Source organism: Ursus americanus, chromosome 20 (assembly GCF_024610735.1).
Source record: "Ursus americanus isolate L20-20 chromosome 20, mUrsAme1.1.p, whole genome shotgun sequence".
NCBI lineage: Eukaryota > Metazoa > Chordata > Mammalia > Carnivora > Ursidae > Ursus > Ursus americanus.
Genome location: NC_142146.1, coordinates 27,352,883 through 27,373,628, shown reverse-complemented (window position 1 = coordinate 27,373,628; position 20,746 = coordinate 27,352,883). Strand labels below are relative to the sequence as shown.

Sequence of the window (20,746 nt, the reverse complement as noted above, 5' to 3'; positions counted from 1 at the left end):
CTCCCAGCACTAAGAGCTGAAATGCCTAGATGTATGCTCCATTACTGTTAACTGCTCTGCAGCCAAGCATGCCAGCCTGGGATTAGGAATCCTGGTCTCCAGCCCTACTGTGGCCAGTAACTTACTGTGTGACCTTGGACAACTCACTTCCCCTCTGGGCCTTGGTTTCCCCAAATATAAAATGGAACCAATTGGCCCAGATGAACTCTGAGCCCTTTCCAGCTCTGGCTTCTACGAGGGGCTACAATTTCTGAGACATAAATGGTCGTTCATGAGGACCCTGGAGAGGGATGGAAGATCATTCTTTCCGCTTCTCCCCCAGTGAGCCATCCCGTGCCCTCAAGGCAGCTGGCCTGCTGAGCTCCCTCCAAGTCCGTGGCAGAGGCACCAGCTCACCACAGCAGAATGGCCTGCAAAATCTAATTCATAATAAAGGTTTCCGGGGCCTTCCTGCAGCTGTCAGCAGGTGTCACATTCACAGTATTTTGTCTTAATTGCAGCTCTGGTATTTGTCAACCAGGCCAGAAGTCCACTTCTGGAATGCCGCCTCCCTGGGCGCTGTTCCAGAAGTTCTTGTCCCCCAGCGGCCACATGCAGGCCTGTTCCTGCCGTCTTGGGCCAGAGTAGAGTCCTCTGTACGTCTTCCCCTCCTGTGTCTCTCACCCCTGCTGCGCAGAGAGATCCCGAGGCCTGGATTACTCAGCATCCTCCCCAAGGACCCAGATTCCCCTGTGCGAGGCAAAAACACCTGTATGTTTACAGGCACAGCCTAGGATCTCACCAGCCCCAGGGTACCTCAAGTCTGCTGTCCCATCCCCAAACTTGGGTGGACAGAGCAGTAGACTGGACAATATGGGTTTTACCTTCCCACTGACAAAGACACTCTCCTTGACCACACTTTGTTCAGGTTCTCAACAAGGCCTTGAACTTGGGTTTCTGTGTGTCTTTCAGAGTTCAGTTTTAGCAAGAATCCAGCAAAGTCCATTTAGAATGAATCCCTACCCTTGATATCTGATCAAGTTCCCCATTCCCCCTACCTTTGATATCTTAGCACCCTGACCTGCTTTCCGCAAGAATTCTGTGGATTTAGCAAGAATCCCCCTACCCCTGATGTTTCCTCTTGGGAATTTTCCATCCACTAACCCCCTCCCCCCAACCAGCTCCTTGGCTATACATCCGCACTTGTTCCTACGGCATTCAGAATTGAGCCCAATCTCTTTTCCCTCTTGAGACTGGTTTGCCACCTGGGGCAACAGTCTTGAACAGAGTCTTCCTTACCATTTCAACAAGTAAACACCTTCAGGAGAACCCTATAACACATTCTGCTCCATTTATTGAACACTTCCTACGTGCCAAGTCCTTGAGATGCCACATGGATATAGAAATGAATAAGCCCAAAGTCTAGCCTCTAGAGGTCAAAGAGTTCTTATCCTATCTGCTAACGGGAACTGACTGGTACAGATTTCCTGGAACACTGTTTTAGAAGGGACTCTGAGGAAAGAGGGTCATGACTAACTGGTGTTGGCCTCCCTGAGATGAGAAGGAGGTGTGACACCTGTGCTACATACTTGCAGACCCTGGGTTAGCAAAATCCTCATCATGAAACAAAGACAACATTGCACTTCCATGCATCACTGCATTTAATCCTCAAAGCACCACTATCCTCATTTTACAGAGGAGAAAAAGACTCTAGGAGAAGCCATCACTTGGTCTAGGTCACATAGATCGTATAGAGTTGGAGTCAGAGTTCAAAAGGGATCTTGAACACTGCCCTGTGAGAAGCTGTCCTCATGTTGGCCAACTTCCCCAGTCCTAGAGGGATGGCTCTCCGTGCTGACGCCTCCAATTCCACCTGCTGTTCTCACTGTTCTCGTGGTAAAGCAGGGCGGTTTCCCTCTGACCTGGCCCAACCCTGGCCAGCAGGCTCACTCCACTCCTAACTCTGAGCCACTGACTTCACATCTAGGACCTCCTCAGAGTTGGGGCTGTGCAGAGAAGGCTAGCACTCCCTCAAATGTGGGCTCCTCTTTCCAGAGGCCAGAGCTGTCCTGAAAGGTGGCTGCACTTCCCAGCTCACACTCTGCAGTGTGACTAGCTGGGGGCATGTGACTGTGCTTGCCAATGGTTCCACCTGGGTGCAGAGGACTCAAACCTTAGGGGGTGGCGGAGGCACACGTGGAAGGGGCCGGCCTCCCTGAGTGCCAGCATGGAGGTGAGCTGCCTCCAACCAGGCACACTGGACTGTTAGGTGAGCATAACATAAATTTTGACTAGATGAAGTCACTAAAATGTTGGTTCTTGTTTATTCCAGCAGATAAAAATTACAACCTGGTAATGAGGCGCCAACAATGGGAACTATTCTGTGAACATTCAATATCCTTCTTTGATTCCCACAACAACCGTATGAAATAGTAGTATTATCATCCTCATTTTTACACAAGGCTCAGAGATTTAGGGATGCACCTATGGTCCTACACAGCCAGTAGGTAGTAGGCCAGGCCTGAATCCAGATGTCTGACACCGGAGACTTCCGGAGATTTGGTCACTAGCACAGAGTGGTGACCTCTCTCCCCACTACCAGCCAGACAGAATGAGCAGTGAAGCTCAGAAAAAAATGGCAAGTGTCATCTCGGCCAGCTGGGGTTGGAGAAATTTACCAACACCCCATTCCATGCCTTTCTAATCAAACTTTACCATTACTCATTTCGGGCCCCAGTTTCCTGCCTTGTAAACTCACATGAATAGACAATCCTAGTTGCTTCGCATCACGGCCACAGAAGGGTCAATCATGTGTGCTAGCGGGCTTCAATCAAACATCAACCTTTTCTGTTGAATAGTTTACTCTTCAAAGTGAGCAATGAATCTGCAACTCACTTTGAAATCCATCCAAAAAAAAAAAAAGATGATGATGCAGGGACAAAGGGATATGTGATAGGGTACATAGAGCAAAATGATAACAACTGCACAATCTATTTGGTGGGTGCGTTTGTTTGCTAAGGCTTCCATAACAAAGTACCGGGGTGGCTTAGCCAACAGAAATTTATTTTTCACAGTTCTGGAAGCTAGAAGTCCAAGATTAAGCTGGAAGTCCAAGATTAAGGCTTCCATAACAAAGTACCAGGGTGGCTTAGCCAACAGAAATTTATTTTTCACAGTTCTGGAAGCTAGAAGTCCAAGATTAAGGTGTTGGATTTTTCACAGTTCTGGAAGCTAGAAGTCCAAGATTAAGCTAGAAGTCCAAATTAAGGCTTCCATAACAAAGTACCGGGGTGGCTTAGCCAACAGAAATTTATTTTTCACAGTTCTGGAAGCTAGAAGTCCAAGATTAAGGTGTTCCTTTGGAAGCCTCTCTCCTTGGCTTGCAGATGGCCACCTCCTTCTAGCTGTGTCCTCACATGGCCTGTCCCCTGTTTGAGCAGCCCTGGTGTCTCTGTGTCTGAATCTCCTCTTCTTATAAGGACACCAGTCAGATTGGATTAGGGCCCACCATTATGGTCTCATTTAACCTTAATCTCCTCATTTAAAGGCCCAAGCTCCAAATACAGTCACATTCTGAGGTCCTGGGGGTCAGGGCTTCAACATATGAATCTGAGGGGTGGGGGTAGGTACACAATTCATCCCATAATGTGGGCATATTGATGTTTCCTGGATGATTTATTCCACTCATTTCAATGTTTGAAATTTCTCGTAATAGAAAAGAATAAAAAAAATTAAGTAGGAAATGGAGAACCAGAAGATACCTCCTCAAGGGTTAGGACTGGGGGTGGGTCAGAACTAGGGCACCAGCGTTGCCTGGAGAAGCCTGCAGCCATTCATTAGGAGACTTTGAGCAGGAAACTGAACCCCCATGAAGGACATATTCTCTTCTGTCCCCTCCCCTGCCAATAGGGACACCTTGAGGAGGAAGGTCTGCCCTAGTTAGGTGGATGAAAGAAAATTTCCTGATATTTGGCATTACTTTATAGTAAGTCATATATCAAAGGTGACTCCTTTGTGCATAGATTCGAGAGACAACCCAGCCCCCCTTCCTCTCACAAGGGAATTTTCGACCTTATCTAAAGGAAGGCATCTGTTTTTTTTGAGTTCGAGTTCTAATTTGACAAAATGGCATGTGGTAAACAGAATGGAAGGAGGAGACAATGTTATTAGGAGCCAAGGGAACATCAAGAAACCTCCCCAAGACTGGCTGTGCCTTGGTTCTGAATTTGATTACAGTGTCCAGCATGAAGCAGTGAGCACTATTAAATCTTCTGCTACAGTTTGACAAGGAAGGCCAAGTTTGCAGAGTTATTTTCGAGATCTGGCCATAGATCAGAGACAAAACCTCCCAGCTACATTGGCCCAATGGGTGGGTTATTTCCAACACCCACTGACAACGGGGTCTGAGTGGAAAGACCCTGTGTTTCTAGCCACTATGTTTCCACACCTTCATTTTTCCATAGTGACATTCTAGCTCTATTGACACTTGTGATTCAAAACCACATGGCTCACTTAGCCCTTTTCCCAGACCACCCCCATCCCTGCCCCCACTGCCTTCAGTATTTGTTGTCTGAGGGTTCCCAGCAGTGAGGAGGAGGGAAGAGGGTCCCTGGGAGTCCCCTGGCTCCCCTCAGCACAAGCATTTCTACTTACTGGTCTCGCTGAATCACTTAAATCCCTGGATTCCAGAAAGTGGGGAAATCTCAGGCTGACCACTTTGGACTCAAGTGAACAATAGAGCTTCTCAAATAAACAAGTTGGGAAGAGGAGCCTTAGGCTTTCCACAGCACTGTAACTGTGTGACTGTACCATTCTGAGATCTCAATCCCTATTGCTGCTTTGGGTCTAAAAGACCTTTCAAGACAAAAAAATCCCATCCTGTGTGCTCCAGATAAGAGGTTCTGTTTTATGTGCATAAGTGGAATTTTGTTTAATTGTTTAGAAGAGATAATACAGTCATGTGATTCAAAATTCCAAAAGCCTGAGCCGAAGGCAGATGCTTCACCGACTGAGCCACCTGGGTATCCCCAATTTCAATTATTTATTATCATTTAGTTTTCTGTGTATTCTTTCAGGAATATTTTATGCATAGACAAGCAGATGGGTAGGCATACTATATTCCCCTTCTTTCTCAGAGGGTTACTTAAATAAACAATTGTACATATGCTGCTACTTCTTGGTTTCTTCACAGTATTTCTAAGAGATTATTCTCTGTAACTACATTAATTGCATCTACATTCCTTTCTATGGCTGCATAATATTCCTTCATTTGGAAGACATTTTACCTAAAGCAGAAAGTGAAAACATTCTTTAAACTACCTTTACATAGCCTAAAAAATCAATGATCAACACACTTAGTAACATGAACAGGACACTGATTGTGTGCTAAGCACTAGCCCACAACAACCTTAAGTATTATTAATACTTTATCCCTTTGACAGATAGGTAAACTGAGGCTCACAGAAATACCCAGGTAAGTGACAGAGTCATGACTTGAACCCAGATCAGTTGTCTCCTTGTCTTAGTTGCTCTGCTCTCACACAAATTCCAACTACTTGTGCAGCCTGAGACACCACCAGATGATCTACTTCACTCCTCACTCATTATTTATTTCTGTTATTTTATTTTATTTTTTTAAAGATTTTATTTATTTATTCGACAGAGATAGAGACAGCCAGCGAGAGAGGGAACACAAGCAGGGGGAGTGGGAGAGGAAGAAGCAGGCTTATAGCGGAGGAGCCTGATATGGGGCTCAATCCCATAACGCCGGGATCACGCCCTGAGCTGAAGGCAGACGCTTAACCGCTGTGCCACCCAGGCGCCCCTATTTCTGTTATTTTAATGTTACATACAGACTACGGGCTGCTAGAGTCAGTCCTATGAATCTTCTTCTTCAATATAGTAGTCCAGTACATAGTAGGAGGTGCAATAAATATTGGTCCTTCTGTTTATGGGAAGTATATCAAAAATCATATATCTCAAGTAATTGTCATAATTAATTTAGAAGTGGAGACAGGTTTGAACATACTACTACTACTAATAATACAGAGAATCTGAATCAATTCAAGTGGATTTTATGGCCCCGTTTAGAAAAATGAAATTGAACAAAATGCCAAGTGGCGGTAGATGGGTATGTGGTCAGAAAACCGAGCATCTTGGCTTGCCTGGGTGGCTCAGTTGGTTAAGCATCTGCCTTTGGCTCAGGTCAATGATCTCAGGGTCCTAGGATTGAGCCCTGCTTCTCTCTCTGCCTGCCCCTCCCCCTGCATGTGCTTTCTCTCTCTCTCTCTGTGCCAAATAAATAAATAAAATCTTAAAATTAAAAAAAAAAAAGAAAATTGAGCATGTTGTCAAATCAGCCACCATTTGCTGGCATTCTATTTGAAAACTTCATACTTAATAAACTTCGTCTTACTGTCTGGCAGGGCCCACAACGGCGGGCCTGTAACTTGGCATCCATTGTCCATTTTGAAGGGGGCAAGACGCCACATAGATGGAGGGCCCCTTCTCCTGACAGGGATGAATTGGATACAGGAAGTGGCTTGTCTTACCAGCTAGTTTCCGCACAGGATTGCACAATTTCCAGAGGGTGGACACTCTCAGGACAGCAGTGCCCTGCGGGGGTTCCCAGAAAGCTCACCTCTGTCTGGGGAGGGAGGCGGTGTGGTGGACTCTGCCCCTCAGCAGGCCTTTCTGCTGAGAAGTCAGTATGCTAAGACACTGTCCTCAGGTGTGAGCCTGTGCTCCCCATGTCTAGCAGGTCTAGTGTTGCCCCTCGAGGCACAACAGTGCCTGAGTACAAACTCTACCAGCTTAGAGCCGGGCCATTCCCTGCTTTCTCCTTTGATTCTCCAATAGCCCCTTAAATTACCTTCCATTGCATCCCCATTTCCAGGTGAGAAAGACTGGCTCTGACATTCGAGGTCCCCTGGAGCAGGGCTTCTGAGCCCACACTTCCAATTCCAAAGCCCATGAGAAGTCCCCTGCTCAGCCTCTGGCTTTAGCTGGGAACTGGGAATTCGGAAACAGACTCTTCCACACTATGAGCAAATCTCTCCAGCCTCAATAAGAGCAGATGGGACTACAGTAGAAATGAGGCCTCCCAGGAAGGGGCAAGTGGCCTGGATTCCAGCCCTCTTACCGCCATTTGGAATAATGGTTACAACCAGTAACTGAGCTTAACCATGTTCCAGGTGCAAAGCTCTGTACCTATTAGCTCATTGAATCCTCACTGCCATCTAATAAGGTAGGTACTCTTATTATTCCCATTTTACAGAGGTGGAAACTGAGGAATTGAGATATTAAACCAAGACAACTTGGCCAAGATCATTCAGCTAGTGGGTCACGAAGATGTCACTCAAGGCCAGAGCTGTTTGAATACAAACCCCATGCCCTTTATACATGTGCCATGGCTTCTCAGGTGCCGGGGCTCACAAGAGAAACACGTGCCAAAACCCCTTCGTTGTGTAGGTGCTAATTCCATAAATTAGCAAGCAACTCATTAGCCACAAAGTCAGAGAAAGTCTACGGTTTTGAAATTTGGTCCATCCCTTCATTTTACAGAGGAGGAAACTGGAGTCTCACAGAGAGCAAATAGCTTGTGCAAATAGCTTGGCAGGTCCAGAGAAATAACCCGTTTCTTAAATTCTACCTCAGGGCCTGAGCACTGTGCTACAAGGTCTCTCTAAGAACATCAGTAAACAGGCAAGTTACCAAACCCATTGACTAAACGTGCCTGTACCACCTTCCTTAGCAGCAATCACCATGGCGGCCAGCTCTAAGCCTGCTGGGCAGGCACACTCTTTCAGGGCTTTCTAGCAGAGAAAGTGCAGGCCAGGGCAGTTGACTTAGGTAACTGAAGAAAGTTTAAAAACCCCATTTACCCTCACATACTTTGTGTATGTGAGGGGATTTCCAGGACCCAAACTGTCCAGACAGCCATCTCAGCCTTCCACTCCTCACTTTGTATGGGCAGACATGGAGAGTGAAGGACAGTGCCACCCAAAATGACACTGCACCCTCGGGGCCCTCATGCTCCCTGGACACAGAGGACACTCTTCTTTTCCACTGTTAATTTTCCCTACCATGACCTTGCTGATGCAGCTCTAAGAATGATGGACCAAGAGGGGGAGAGGGCTGTTGTACTTGCTTGGAGCCCCCCAAATCCTGCACACTCATCTCAATGGTTCAGAATTTGGTTTCTGAATGACCACAGAGAACTTGGAAGCCTTTTGGGGGCTAGTCCATGAGGTCCACCCCAGTATGGATGACCTCAGAAACGGAACCAGTTGTTTGGGCACAAAAGGGCAGCCCAGTTTCAACTTTCAACAGTGATCCATCCCACAGGAACTTCCTAAAGGGGACAAGTTGAAACATTTGAACAAAACCCCAGTCACAGTAAAGTAAGAAAGCCCCAGGCAGATAGGTAGGTCTCTATGCATAGGATGGCCATCATCACCCCATCCCCCACCCTCCTAGGTCCCTGAGAAGCCCCATGCTATGCTTGAGACCCCTGGAAGGTCCCTCCTGGAGCATGTGTCCTCAGAGAGAACTAGCAGCTGTAGCCGGAAAGCTCCTGGGGCTTTCTCCAGTCTTTTCAGAAAGATACCAAGAAGGCCAGGGGAGCAGCAGGGTGGGATGAGTGGGGAAAGGAGTGGGGAGGCCTGGCAGGGAGGGAGACTGTCCAACTCACATTCATGTTTCCTTCTTTGCTTTCCTCTCTTTTTTCAGCCCCCAGCTGGTTTTACGGCGCAAAGCCCTCAGCGGCCATGAGGCCTCTCCTTCAGCTGTTCCCAGCTCCCAACACACGCCTCACGCTTGTGCTTATGTTGGTTGCTGTGGAGACATAAGTATGGGCTTGAATGGAGCTAAATGCTCCTGGGCTGGGAGATGGAAAAGAGCCAGGTGTATTTTTAAAGCCATCTGGGAAAGCCGGTCACCACGAGAAGAGCCTTCTTTCCTGGGCAACGTGTTCCTGCTTTAGGGACTAGGTCGCAAATGCAAAACAGAAAATAGCTGAGCCCCTCTATTTGCCTTAACTCACTGGATATTTTAAGCAATAAGTTATTGTGTGGGTGGGTTGTATTTAAACTTTTGCTTTTAACACAAATGCATCTTAGGGGAAATCATGACCTCTTGGCAGGTGTACAGACACTGTGAGGTCCTGGAAATAATGACACGTTATACACCAGGCACTATTTTAAGTACCTTACATTCATAAGTAGCCCACTTCATCTTCACAACTCCTCTGTGACTTAACCCCTGCTTTTAACCCCATTTTACAGATGGGGAAACTGAGGCACAGAAAGGGCAATTTGTTTGCCCAACATCACAAAGCTAAAGAAAACACAAGGTTTGAACCCTGGCAGCATGGCACCAGAGGCCCTACCCCTAACCTCCAGAATATTCTGCCTCTACAATGGTTTGGGTGGGTCAGTAAGTTCTGATTTGGAATTCTGACCCTGGCACTGTGTGACCTCAGCCAAGTAACCACACCTTCCTGAATGTGAGTTTCCTCTTTGGTAAAATGAGGGTACTACTGGCTTGTGAAGTTGTTGTGAAGATTTGAAGTCATATATGTAAAGAGTCTAGCAAAGAGAAAGTGCTCAAAGCAAGATAGCCATATTAGCATAGCTCTCTTAAAGGATCAATGGTGGACGCAGCTGCTTCCCTGCCCAGATGCCACAGCATTCATCAGGCCCTATGGGCTTCTAGCTCCTACCACAAACACCTGTGACTATGCCAGAGGGCTTCACCAACCATGAAAGTTGCTTGGGGCAAGCATGTCCCTAGGAGTTGGTGGGTAAATATCCCAGTCCTCGGTCTCCCTGTCTCTCCTGCTCTCCCCAGGACAACTGAACCCCAGAGGCCCACAGCAGCAATCCGCTCATGATCTCCCTCCATGCTGACTGCCTTCCCTCACCTATCTCACTTCCCCATGCCCAAGTGGGATCACCGCCTAAATAAACTACTGACACTCAAATCCTTGTCTCAGGGTCTGCGCTAGGGAGGAACCCACATGAAGACAATACATGTGCCTGTGCCTTTGATTCTAATGCCACTTCAAGAATAGTCTTGGGACACTTTACTGAGTGGAGAGTTAACTATGCAAGACTAAATAACAGCCCCGAAAGAGGTCCAGACTGATGCCTAGAACTGTAAATGTTACTTTATAAAGCAAAAGGAACTCTGCAGATGTGATTAAATTAAGAAGTTTACGATGGGGGATCAACTTGATGGGCCTTAAATGTGATCACGAGTGGCCTTTTAGGAGAGAGGCAGAAGGGGGCGCCTGGGTGGCTCTGTCGGGTAAGCATCTGACTCTTGATTTTGGCTCAGGTCATGAACTCAGGGTTATGAGATTGAGCCCCGCGTCTGGCTCGGTGCTGTGTGTGGAGCCTGCTTAAGATTCTCTCTCTCCCTTCATGTAACACTACATCAAAAACTAATGATATACTGTATGGTGAATAACATAACATAATAAAAAATTTTTTAAAAAAAGACATATTTTGAGAACCAAAAAAAAAAATTCTCTCTCTCCCTCTCTCTCTTGCCCTCCCTCTGCTCATGCTCTCTCTCTAAAGTAACTAAATAAAATCTTTTAAAAAAAGAGAGAGGCAAAAGAAGACTTGATACAGAAGGCAACATGACCACTGAAGTTAAGATGCTATGCCACTGGTTTTGAAGATGGAGAAACCAGAAACCAAAGATTGCAATGAATATAGCTTAAAACTAGAAAACACAAGACATTTTGCCAGAGAGCCTACGGAGGAAGCACAGCCTTCCCAACACCTTGAGTTCTGCCAAGTGAAACTGATTTCGACTTCTGACCTCCAGAACTGTAACTGAATAAATGTTTAAGGCACTATCTTTGGGGTGATTCATTCCAGTGGCCCCAGGAAACTAATACAGTGGCTCCGAGGCAAACTTGGGCAGTGGTTCTCAAGGTGTGGTCCCTGGACCCGTAGCATCGGCAGCACCTGGGATCTTATTAGAAATGTAAACTCCGAGGCCCGACCCCAGAGCTACTGACTCAGAAATTCCAGAGGTGGGGCCCGGCATTCTGGGTTTTACAGAGCCCTCCTCCATGTGATGCTGACGCTGGCTACGGTTGGGCTAGGTTAACCACGGCTAGCCGTTAGACCACCCGGAGAGCTTCAAACACTATCAGTGCCGGAGCACATGCCCCAGAGAGTGACTTAATTGGTTTGTTCAGCCTGGTCACTGGGCTTCTGTAAAACATCCCAAGTGATTCTTACGTCTAGCCAGAGCTGAGAACAAGCGCCATAGTTTGAGAATCACTAATCTAGAACATTGACTTTCAGACTGAACTCCGCAGAGCTTGGGAATTCTGGAAAAATCACCTGAGACTTCTAAAGGAGGAGGAGGCAGAGTCCAAGCCAGCAGGGGTTCTGGCCCCAGAGGCCAAAATGTCACATGCCCAGATGCGGCTGGACAGGTAAATGTAATAAGAAAAGCAGACCAGGCGTAAGACAAGAGGGTGCAGTGGGGATCTGAGGAGCTGGGGCTGAGCAGCCAGCCAGCACTGCATTCCAAACAGCCCTTGTCGTATCAGAATACGGCTTGGACTGTCAGGTTGTCCCACCTGTCAAAAGTTTGTTGTTGTTGTTGTTTAAGAGACATCTGAAGCATTTTTTAAAATGTTAAATCACTCTATTTTAAATGTTAGCAACGAAGGCAATGAAAAAGTCCCTCTTTTTTTGAAGTAATGCAACATCTACAACATGAAGTGTGAACACGGCCACACGTGGAGCCTGGCTTCGGTCCCTGGCGGCTGCTCTTTGAGTTCCATCTGTGCCGCAGGTGTCTTTCTTTCCCCTCTGGGGCCCAGCGGGCTGGCCTGGCCAAATTCTTTTCAGGGTGATCACAGAACTCCATAGGGGTCAATATGCCTGTTTGCTCACTGCTGCATCCCAGGTCCAGGTACACAGTTGGCATTTAGTGTTTATTGAATGAATATTTCTAGCCATTCTGTGAGACAGACTCTTGACAATCATTGATGGATGAGGAATTTGAAGCTCACCACAGTGAAACGACCTCCCCGCAATCACCTCGCTCATGATCAACTTGATCAGGATTCAAACCCAGGACTCCTCCCAGTAAGGACTACTATGAAGAGCAAAAACAAACGCAGCTGTGAAAATCGTTTGCAAAATGGGAGGTTTGGGGCTAATTCGTACCAATTAAAGAGTAATACGAGTAGGTGCTTACAGTGTGAGCTACATTTCAAGAAGATGGGATGCCAGCTTATTTGGTGACTCACTGATGCCAGAGGGGCTTTCTATTCGTTCTGGAGCCATGTTGTTTTTGTGTGGTTGTGAATCTGGAGAAAGCAGGCGTGAGTGTAGTGGATGGTGACGAGGAGGTCCGGCCCTGGATATCAGAAGGGACAGCCTCCCATCTCACACCCAGCTCTCTCTGTATCTGAGCTGCAGCTGAACCTACAGCTTTATTCAGAGACTTGGGAGGAGGTAAAATGGGAGGCCGGCCCCCATGGAGGGCCCTCTAATTTAAGAGCCCTCTCTGATTGGATTATGCAGAGGAAATAGGAAAAGCTAAATCAGAGGAGATGGCTAGAAGTGCATTATGGAACATTAAACAGTGGCTGATCATCATCAGACACAAATAAATGGCCCATAATCTACTGTCCAGAACATGAATGGTTCCCAAGTGGTGACCTGGCTGGCTTCCAGGCAGGGGAGTGCAAAGCTGGACAGCAGGTCTTTTCAGTCACAAAACCCCTGCTCTGGGTCATATCCCAGCAGCCAACAGAAGATTCTGGTGCCCAGACAGTATTCACATCTTTCCACATGATCTCACTCTATCAGACTACTTTTGGGTCTTCTCATCATCTGGTCTGTGAGGCCTGGACCCAAACATCATCTGGGGAGCTCCTGCCTAGCTGGGAAACCCTGTATTAGAAAAGGGAAGCCACATGTCTCTGTGGTGGGCCTAGGGTAGGTTGGCTCAGAGTGTCTGAAAAGAATTTCTGTGTAGTGGTATTCTCCTGGTTCCAGGAGGTCTCCTTCTCCAAAATACTTTGGTTGAAGCTCATTTTATTAGAGCATCCTTTAGTTTAAGCCCCCAGTAAAATGCAAATACCTTCGAAAAGGAGATAAAGTAGTACCCTGGCTGGTCCTACACACTTTAGTATAAGGTAATCTTCAATCTTTTGCCAAGAGTTTTCGGCGTTGAAATGCTGAGGACAAGGTAGGAGGGAATGGAGAATAAAGAATCTAGAGGAGAGTTTCTGAAGGATAGGAAGGTAGTCTGCAGGACCTGAAAAGCTAATATCACTATTTGTCCATGGACATTGGTCTACCTTGGTAAAAGCCCTGAACTTAAAGTCAGAGGGTGGGATTCCTGTCTCCAGGTCTCCCCATTTTATGTTAGCTCTGTGATCTTGAGTAAGTCACCTAACCTCTCTGAGCCTTCATTTCTTCAGCTGAAAAGTGGGAGTCATGCCACACCCATCCCAGGGGTGTTGTGAGAATTACATAAATCGAAGTGTGTGGAAGGTCTGCCCTTCTATAAATATTGTCCTTGGGTCCGTGCCACCACATTCTAGAAATTGTACAACCACTGAGCTACATCTGTGAATGGATCTTGGAGCTGAGTCAATCCACAGACCCATAGTAAGCCCAGCCAGGGCCTGCCAAACCCAGGCTAGATCAGCTGACCTTAGTTGGCCCACAAACACATGAACTTCAATGATGAATGATTGTTGTTCAAGCCACTGAGTGTTAAGATGGTTCATTACTCAGCGATAGTTAAAACAATATACCAAAGTTATAGCTCCAGACATTTTAAATATTAGGGCCACGTTCAATAGAGATCATTCTAAAATATATCTGACATTTATCTGCCTTCTTAAGCAAAATTAAGTGCATACAATTCAGTCTTCACTGGGTCATTCATGCTCATATAGTGAAAAACAATTAATGTGCTATAAGTCAATGGTGCCCTCAGGGGTTCCCTACAGAATAGGGGCTCTAGAAATAATTCCAAAATAATTTCAGTCTACTGTTCTTTTTTGATCTCAGAACTATTCCTTGCTTATTGGTCATTTTTCTTGTAATCAGTTTTGTCAGCTGTCTTTTGTTGTTGTTGTCATGGTGTCCATGGTAAGCAGGAACTCACCCTCCCCAGTTTAATGTGCCACACCTAATTCACCACCCTTCTAGAAACCTGCTATGCAAGTCTACTAGAATGTTGTCTAAAGTAACGGTTAGTAGTTTTGGAGTAAGGGCCTGAGCTAGTTTCCTGTGTATCAAATGCATGTGCTTTAATGCTGGGATTTCTATCATCACTTTTGGCCTCTTTGATGCTTTTTGCTCTCTTCTGTGGTTCTCCTGTGGGACCTGGCAGTGGAGGTTGCCAGGTAATGAACCTCTGCTCTAGATAGCTGGTGCTGTGTCTGGAGTTGTTAGAATACAGTCCTTCCTGAAGAGAGTGAAGGACTGGCTCAGCTATGAAGGGAAGTACTGCTCTACAAGCCTGTAAGAGCTCTCCCTCCATCCTGCTCTCCCTGGGCCAGTTAGCATATGCTGCCTGTGTTTCAGCAACGGCTGACCACAGATTCCCCAGGGCAGAGGCAGGATCCCACCCATCTCTGTGTCCTCTGTAGCCCTTAGCATAATGCCGGGCACATAGTAGGCACTCACTAGGGTATGGTGGGTCGCCGTGGTTTCTACGAGCACCCGGCTTGTCTTTCACATCAAATTACTGGAAAATATTTTCAAAGAATTAAAGTTGTCCTGTGTCACAGAACAGTTGCCATTTCAGGGCATAAGTTTATTTCTGAACCGTGCTATGAAGAAGCCATGGCAACTGAATGTGGCAACAAAGCCAAGAGACTCTACAGGTGAAAGCAGATTTTTTTGCTCTGTTGCGCTGTTACCTTAGTGATTCCCCCTAGGTTTACCCCATGGTTTTACCAAACATCTAAGGACCACATTCACAACCAGAAGATCTGGATTTAGAAGTTCCTCAGGAAGTGCCAGTGGCTGTGTGGGCTAACGATTCCACATTCCCACCCCTCCCCCTCACTCTGCACCCCAGAAACTGACCCCCGTGGACTGCATCCAGAGGCTCTCCTGACCTCCGGCTTTGGGCTGGGTTGGCTAATGGAAGGCACTGCCAAGAGGGGGCTGGACTGAAGGAGAGAGATTGGGGTATTTCGTCTCTACTTTCTCCATTCTTTGGGTCCCTCTGTCATCACAGCTCCAGCTCAGGGGCCCCTCCTTTAAGGTTCCAAATCTTCTTGGGATCAATTTCCCCATTTCTTCCTCTTGCCTTTTCAAGCACAAGGGTGGTAAAGACTTCCCAAGGTTGCTAATTCCTCAACTTTCCTTGTCGGTTTCCTTAACCTCGCTCACACCTCTGAAAGTGGTCCCTTCATTCAAGTCTCCTCATCTGAACCATCTGAAGTGCTTCTTTTTCCTGCTGTTACCCTGACTGCTCCAATCTATACAAAGTCCTACTTAAGAGATGTCTAAGCTGCACCAGGGGTCTCTCTAGGGCAAGGAGTTCGGAAAAAATCAGAGGTTCTTCTCTCTCTAGCTTTCAGAGCTTAGCAGCTATTTGGTTCTATCTAAATTATGTGATACAAAATGAAGGCGAGCCCCAAGCTACAGATGAGGAAAGTTATTACTCCTTCACCCACTCTTTCATTCATCAAACATTTACCGAGCACCTGCCGTGTGCCAGGCACTATCCCGGCCCTGGGGAGACAGTGGTGATGTACGAGATAGCCCCTGCCCACGTGGTGCTGATAGCCTAACACTGACTCTCTCCCAGAAGTCAGAGCCCACCGGAAGCAGAGCTAGAACCAGAAGAAGACGGAGTTTCCCGAAGTCCTGGGCCTTAAGCAGATTTTCAAAGGACTCTGTAGCCCAAATGAGGTTAAGAGCCCACTGAATTAGACCAAATTAACTACCAAGCTTCCCTGTTGAGTAGAATAATGACCCACTAGCTCCCAGAAGAAATGTGGTGCTCTCAAGTGGGACTTAGGTGGGGGCATACTGTCACACACCTATGGTGACACAACTGTTCACCCTTCCTGCCTACTCCTCACTCCCCAGTATTCTTCCCCAATCCCCCTGCCCCCTCCTTCAGCTCCTCACACCTTTGTCATCAGCCCGAGCCCTTCTCTGAGTCACTCCCTCAGGGCCCACAGATGCTGGCAGCACTGGGAGCACAGCATGCTGCTGCACCGCTCTGAGGGACACAGAGAGGTTGGGGACTGGATTCAGAGATATGTCCTCTCTGAGAACCTGCGTTTGCAGCAAAGGCTGTGAGAATGAAACTTCTGCCTCCATGAAAGTATGTATGAGACTCAAGTTGGGGGGCATGATTGAAACTGCTTTTGCTGGGGGAGAGGGGCGTAGCCAGGGGTGGCGGAAGTGAATGGAAGGAGGCTATACGGGGACAGGCAGCAAGCCTGGGGTCTGCCTGCCTCCCTCAAGCCCTCCGGAAACATTTGAGTTTCCTCAGAAAGGTTTAAATAAGTCCTGCCAGTAACACAATACTTCCCCTGCTCTAGGTCAGACGGGACAAGGGCAACCTGGTCCTTGGTGCCTGGTGCTCTCAGAGAAGTTTGGCAGGCTGGCATAAAAAGCCCCCTGCCCCCAAATCACCCAGCCCTACACTCGATAGACACGGCCCACTCCAGGCCACGCTGTCACTCTGGAAACTTCTACCTCTCCCCAGAAAGCTCCCATCCCCCAGGACCTCCAGCTGCCTTATTTAGGTAGAAGTTTCACCATGGGAAGAAAGCACAACAGGAAAGCAGATGGGGCTGGAGGGTCAGCGATTCTTGCTAGATCGCTGCCCCTGGCCCATGGGAGAATCACTGGACTCCCCTTTCCTCTGGTGGGATGGTCCTGGCGGTGCACACTGCCTGAGCTCGGCAGAGGGGTGTTTGCTCCACAACGTCCCCCTTGCGTCAAGCCCCCTTTGGAAGGGGTCAGGGATGTATTCATAGAAACGTCTGGGACTCCTTTCTCTCTCATTTGTATTCCTCTGTGCCTCTTTTAAGCTCCCTACAATTCCCAGTCAAAATGAAATCATGCAGCAAATGGGGAGAAGTGGGAGAGGCAGAAGTCATTTTTAAAAGGGTCTCTGGCTTTGAGCAGCTGGGTGGGGGCTGTTTGGAACAAGGGCAGAGGGAGCTTCGGAGACAGCTCGGGTGACAGGAAGCTGCTGGGGTGGCTGTCTCCCTCCAGCCTCCCTTCTCTGAGAACAGAATGGGGAAAATATCAGGACACATAGCAAAACAATCTTCCTTCCTCCCCCTGCCCCCGACAGATGGAAGAGAGGAAAGCTGTGGTCATCATTTACCTGCTGAAATGGGGAGGACGCTGTTGATGAAAGTAGGCTGAGACACGATAAAGCGGAAGGAAAGCTGAAGATAAATTCCCAGAGTCACTGGATTCAGGACAACCATGCTGGCTGGGGTCTGGCAAGTGTCAAGTTCTCAAGGCAAGGCTGCCGTGAAGCCTTGCTTATCTCTGCCTTTGTCTTCCTCACTGCAGTTTGCGCCTCTCTCTCTCTCTCCCCCTCCCTCTCCCTCTCTCCTGTCTCTCTCTCCTTCCCCCATGCCTTTACCAAGAAAGAATGCCAACCATTTCCCATTAAACCTTCTCCGTACTCCACAGGGTTATATTTATCTCAAGCACTGGATCAAATGCCCACATTAAAATTAATATGTCAGAATTTTCTCTTTTGGACACTGAGGTAAGTGGCTACTGAAGAGCTGATGAAAAGGCAGCCAAGTCCCAAATGTTCACTAGAAGCAGTCCTCAAAGGGCAGACAGATTTCCTCATTATCCACCAGCGTCTACCTGCTTGGAACTGGGGTGTCCTACAGCATCACGGAAACGGCTCTGATTCAAAGTGAATTTCCACAGAGAGCAATCCCTCTGCTGTCAGCCTGTGACATTTTTACCCACTCAGTGACAAACATAAAGTGGACCTTGGATTATTTTTCTTTAATCATCCAATAAAAATGGGGGAAGTATATTTTCCAAAATATTCCTTTTCTCTAGGAAAAAGTATTTATTCTCTCTCCAGAAGCAGCAACCTTTTATCTCGTCCAAAGCAAAATAAGTGAAAAGACAGAAAGTGAATGATTATCAAACTATATTTGGAGAAACAGCATCAATGACTTGATCTTTGGCTAGACAAAATTCAAGCAAAAAGTACTACATCCTTAAATGAATACCTCTTATGAGTTTATAAAGTCTGTTATAGAGATCCTTAGATTTTTAAAATAATGAAAATAATAATCTACAGAGTTGTCCATTTTACTTTCATTTACATAATGTCCTCCCAGTGCCTCATGGGAGTCCATTCAGAAATGGTTTGGTAGTTACTGGACTCTGGGTTGGGCCTGGGGGGAAGAGCACTGATCCTCATCCTGGGGGAAGGCAGAGTGTAAGGCGACACTCCCCAGCTCTTGCACCAGTCCCATCTGACTCCCAGCTCTGCTGTGACAGCAGACAAACAGTTTGACATTTCTGAGCCTCAGTTTTCTTATCATAAAATGGAGGCCATGCTCCCTTAAAGGTTTGTTGGAAAGGTTAAATGAGGTAACATGGGATGAATCATACATGAGTTAAAATCTGTGTACAGAAGACAGCGAATATGAAACCCAGGGAGCTGTGGATTGGGCAGAGGGATGGCCACTGAAAATCTTTCCCATCCCTGTATGTGCGTGCCATTCTCCCCAGCAAGAGGTGGTGTCCATTCCCCCTCCCACTGAATTGGGCTGGCCTTGGGATTGGCTTTGACCGGTACAGTGTGGCGGAAGTCACACTATGCCATTTCCAGGCTGAGGCCTTAACAGAAGCCTGGCAGCTTCTGCCTTTGTCTTTTCTTAGAGCCACACAAGAAGTCTGAACTATCAGATGGGCAACAGGGACAGGGAAACATCCAGCCCCTGGTGCTTGGCCACCTCAGATGAGGCACTGACCACGCGAGTGAGGACGGCTTGAATCAGCTAGTACTGTGCAGGTCTCCAGATGATGACGGCAGTCACAGGAGTCACAGCTTGTGAGACCAGCTGAAGAACTGCCTAGATGAACGCACCCCAGATTACAGATTCATGAGCATATAAAATAGCTGTTTTAAGCCACTTGGTTTTAGGATGATTTGTTATTTGTTGGCAATAGCTAACTGATCAAGGGTTTATAAGAAAATCTTCTGAAAGCATGAAAAATATACTTGGGTTACATTCAAAATTAACAGGACAGCTCTAGCTGTTCCTGAACTATTTGACAGAAGGATCTGTGATTGTTGGCTGAACCCACCAGGAAATTCTCAGGCTTGTTCTCCTTAACTCTTGAAACCTACAGTCCCAGCAGCGGGCTTTTGGTGGCTTGGAGAAAACACGGTCTACCTAGGAGGAAGGTAACTCTTGAGTGACTTGGTGCCAAGAATCTGGACTTTCACCATCCAGCTCAGAATCCTCCCATGAAGCCAGAGTGATTTCTTCCTTCTCTCAACACCTAGATCTCACCATTGACTGTGCAGTCGGCACAAGGTGGACCAATATGTCTGGCCTGTGACGCCTGCTGCTACAGTTTTTGAGCTGCTTCTAAACCACCCTGCGTTGCTATTTAACTTGCCTTAATGTCCCTGAAGATAGAAGACTGTCCCGTAGCTCTGTGTACACCAGGACAGTCCTTGTCACCTAATTCTCAACAGTGTCAGTTAATCTGATCAAATCACAGCACCATAGGATGAAAAGAAAAGTGGGAAAACTGGCAAAATCTTATGCTCCAGGCACACTGAGTTAATTGCATTTCCCAACCCCCTCTTTGTGCCTTTGCACATACAGGTGGCTGGTCTGGGTCTGGTACAGGAGAGGGTTTTGGCGAGGATGGGGGGAACGTGAGAGGGAATGTGGACAGACAGCCACAAAGAGTTAGGGCCTGCCTAGAAGAGAGTACACACTCAGGCCACTGGCATGTGAGTCACTTCTGCCCTTTGGGGAGGCCGCAGCACAGAGGTATTAATAAGCCCCAATACTTATGAAACAGCTCTGTAAATTTCCATTTCCCATGGACTCTGTATTTTGTGAGCCTATCTCTTACAGGGTCACCCTGACTGAGAAGTTATCATCTTTCTTCAAACTCTCCTGGAAGGGCTCTCAATCTTTCAGAATCTAATAACACAGGCTATTAGATTATCCAGAAGGAAATTATTTGAGATTTGTGAGAGGCTTACACCAATGAAGCTAATCAAAACTTGAGCTTTCTCTCGCAGGCCATGGAGGCGGGAGTGTACGTATACTGACACACAATCTGATGGTACCCATCAACACATACCATACACATGTCATTTGACCCAGAAAGTCCATAGAAATACTCGCTCAACTGCTCAGTGGTTGAGGTGCAAGGATGTTCATTATAGCTGCAGATTTGAAACAGCCTGACTCTCCATGAAAATAAGATTGTTGAATAAAGCATGGGGCTTTTCTTCAGTGAAACATTATACAGTCATTACAAAGAATAAAGTAGTCTTTGCAACAAATGATGCTGGAAAAAGGAGTCTTCCATATGCAAAACAAACAAAAATTAATCTTAACTCTTACTTTGACCCGTACATAAAAATTAGCTCAAAATAGATCACAGACCTAAATGTAACAGCGAAAACTATTTAACTTCTAAAAGAAAACATAAGAAAATCTTAGTGACCTTGGATTAGGCAAAGATTTCTCCTTTTTAATTAAAATTTTTTTCTT

At 46.8% G+C, this 20,746-nt stretch overlaps 1 protein-coding gene across 3 annotated transcripts in view; it reads right to left on the bottom strand.

The window, feature by feature from the left end:
* Window positions 1–20,475, bottom strand: part of COLQ (collagen like tail subunit of asymmetric acetylcholinesterase) — an 80,045-nt gene extending 59,570 nt beyond the window's left edge. Inside the window, exon 1 of one of the 3 annotated variants that reach the window (XM_087870184.1) lies at window positions 17,341–20,475. Coding sequence is in view for 2 of the 3 variants with exons in the window: in XM_087870183.1 (XP_087726309.1) it covers window positions 17,341–17,446 (106 nt within the window). In the remaining variant the exon portion in view is untranslated. The remainder of the gene's footprint in view (window positions 1–17,340) is intronic. The other 2 variants (XM_087870183.1, XM_045791717.2) reach the window with 2 other exon arrangements.
* Window positions 20,476–20,746: the final 271 nt, after the last annotated feature.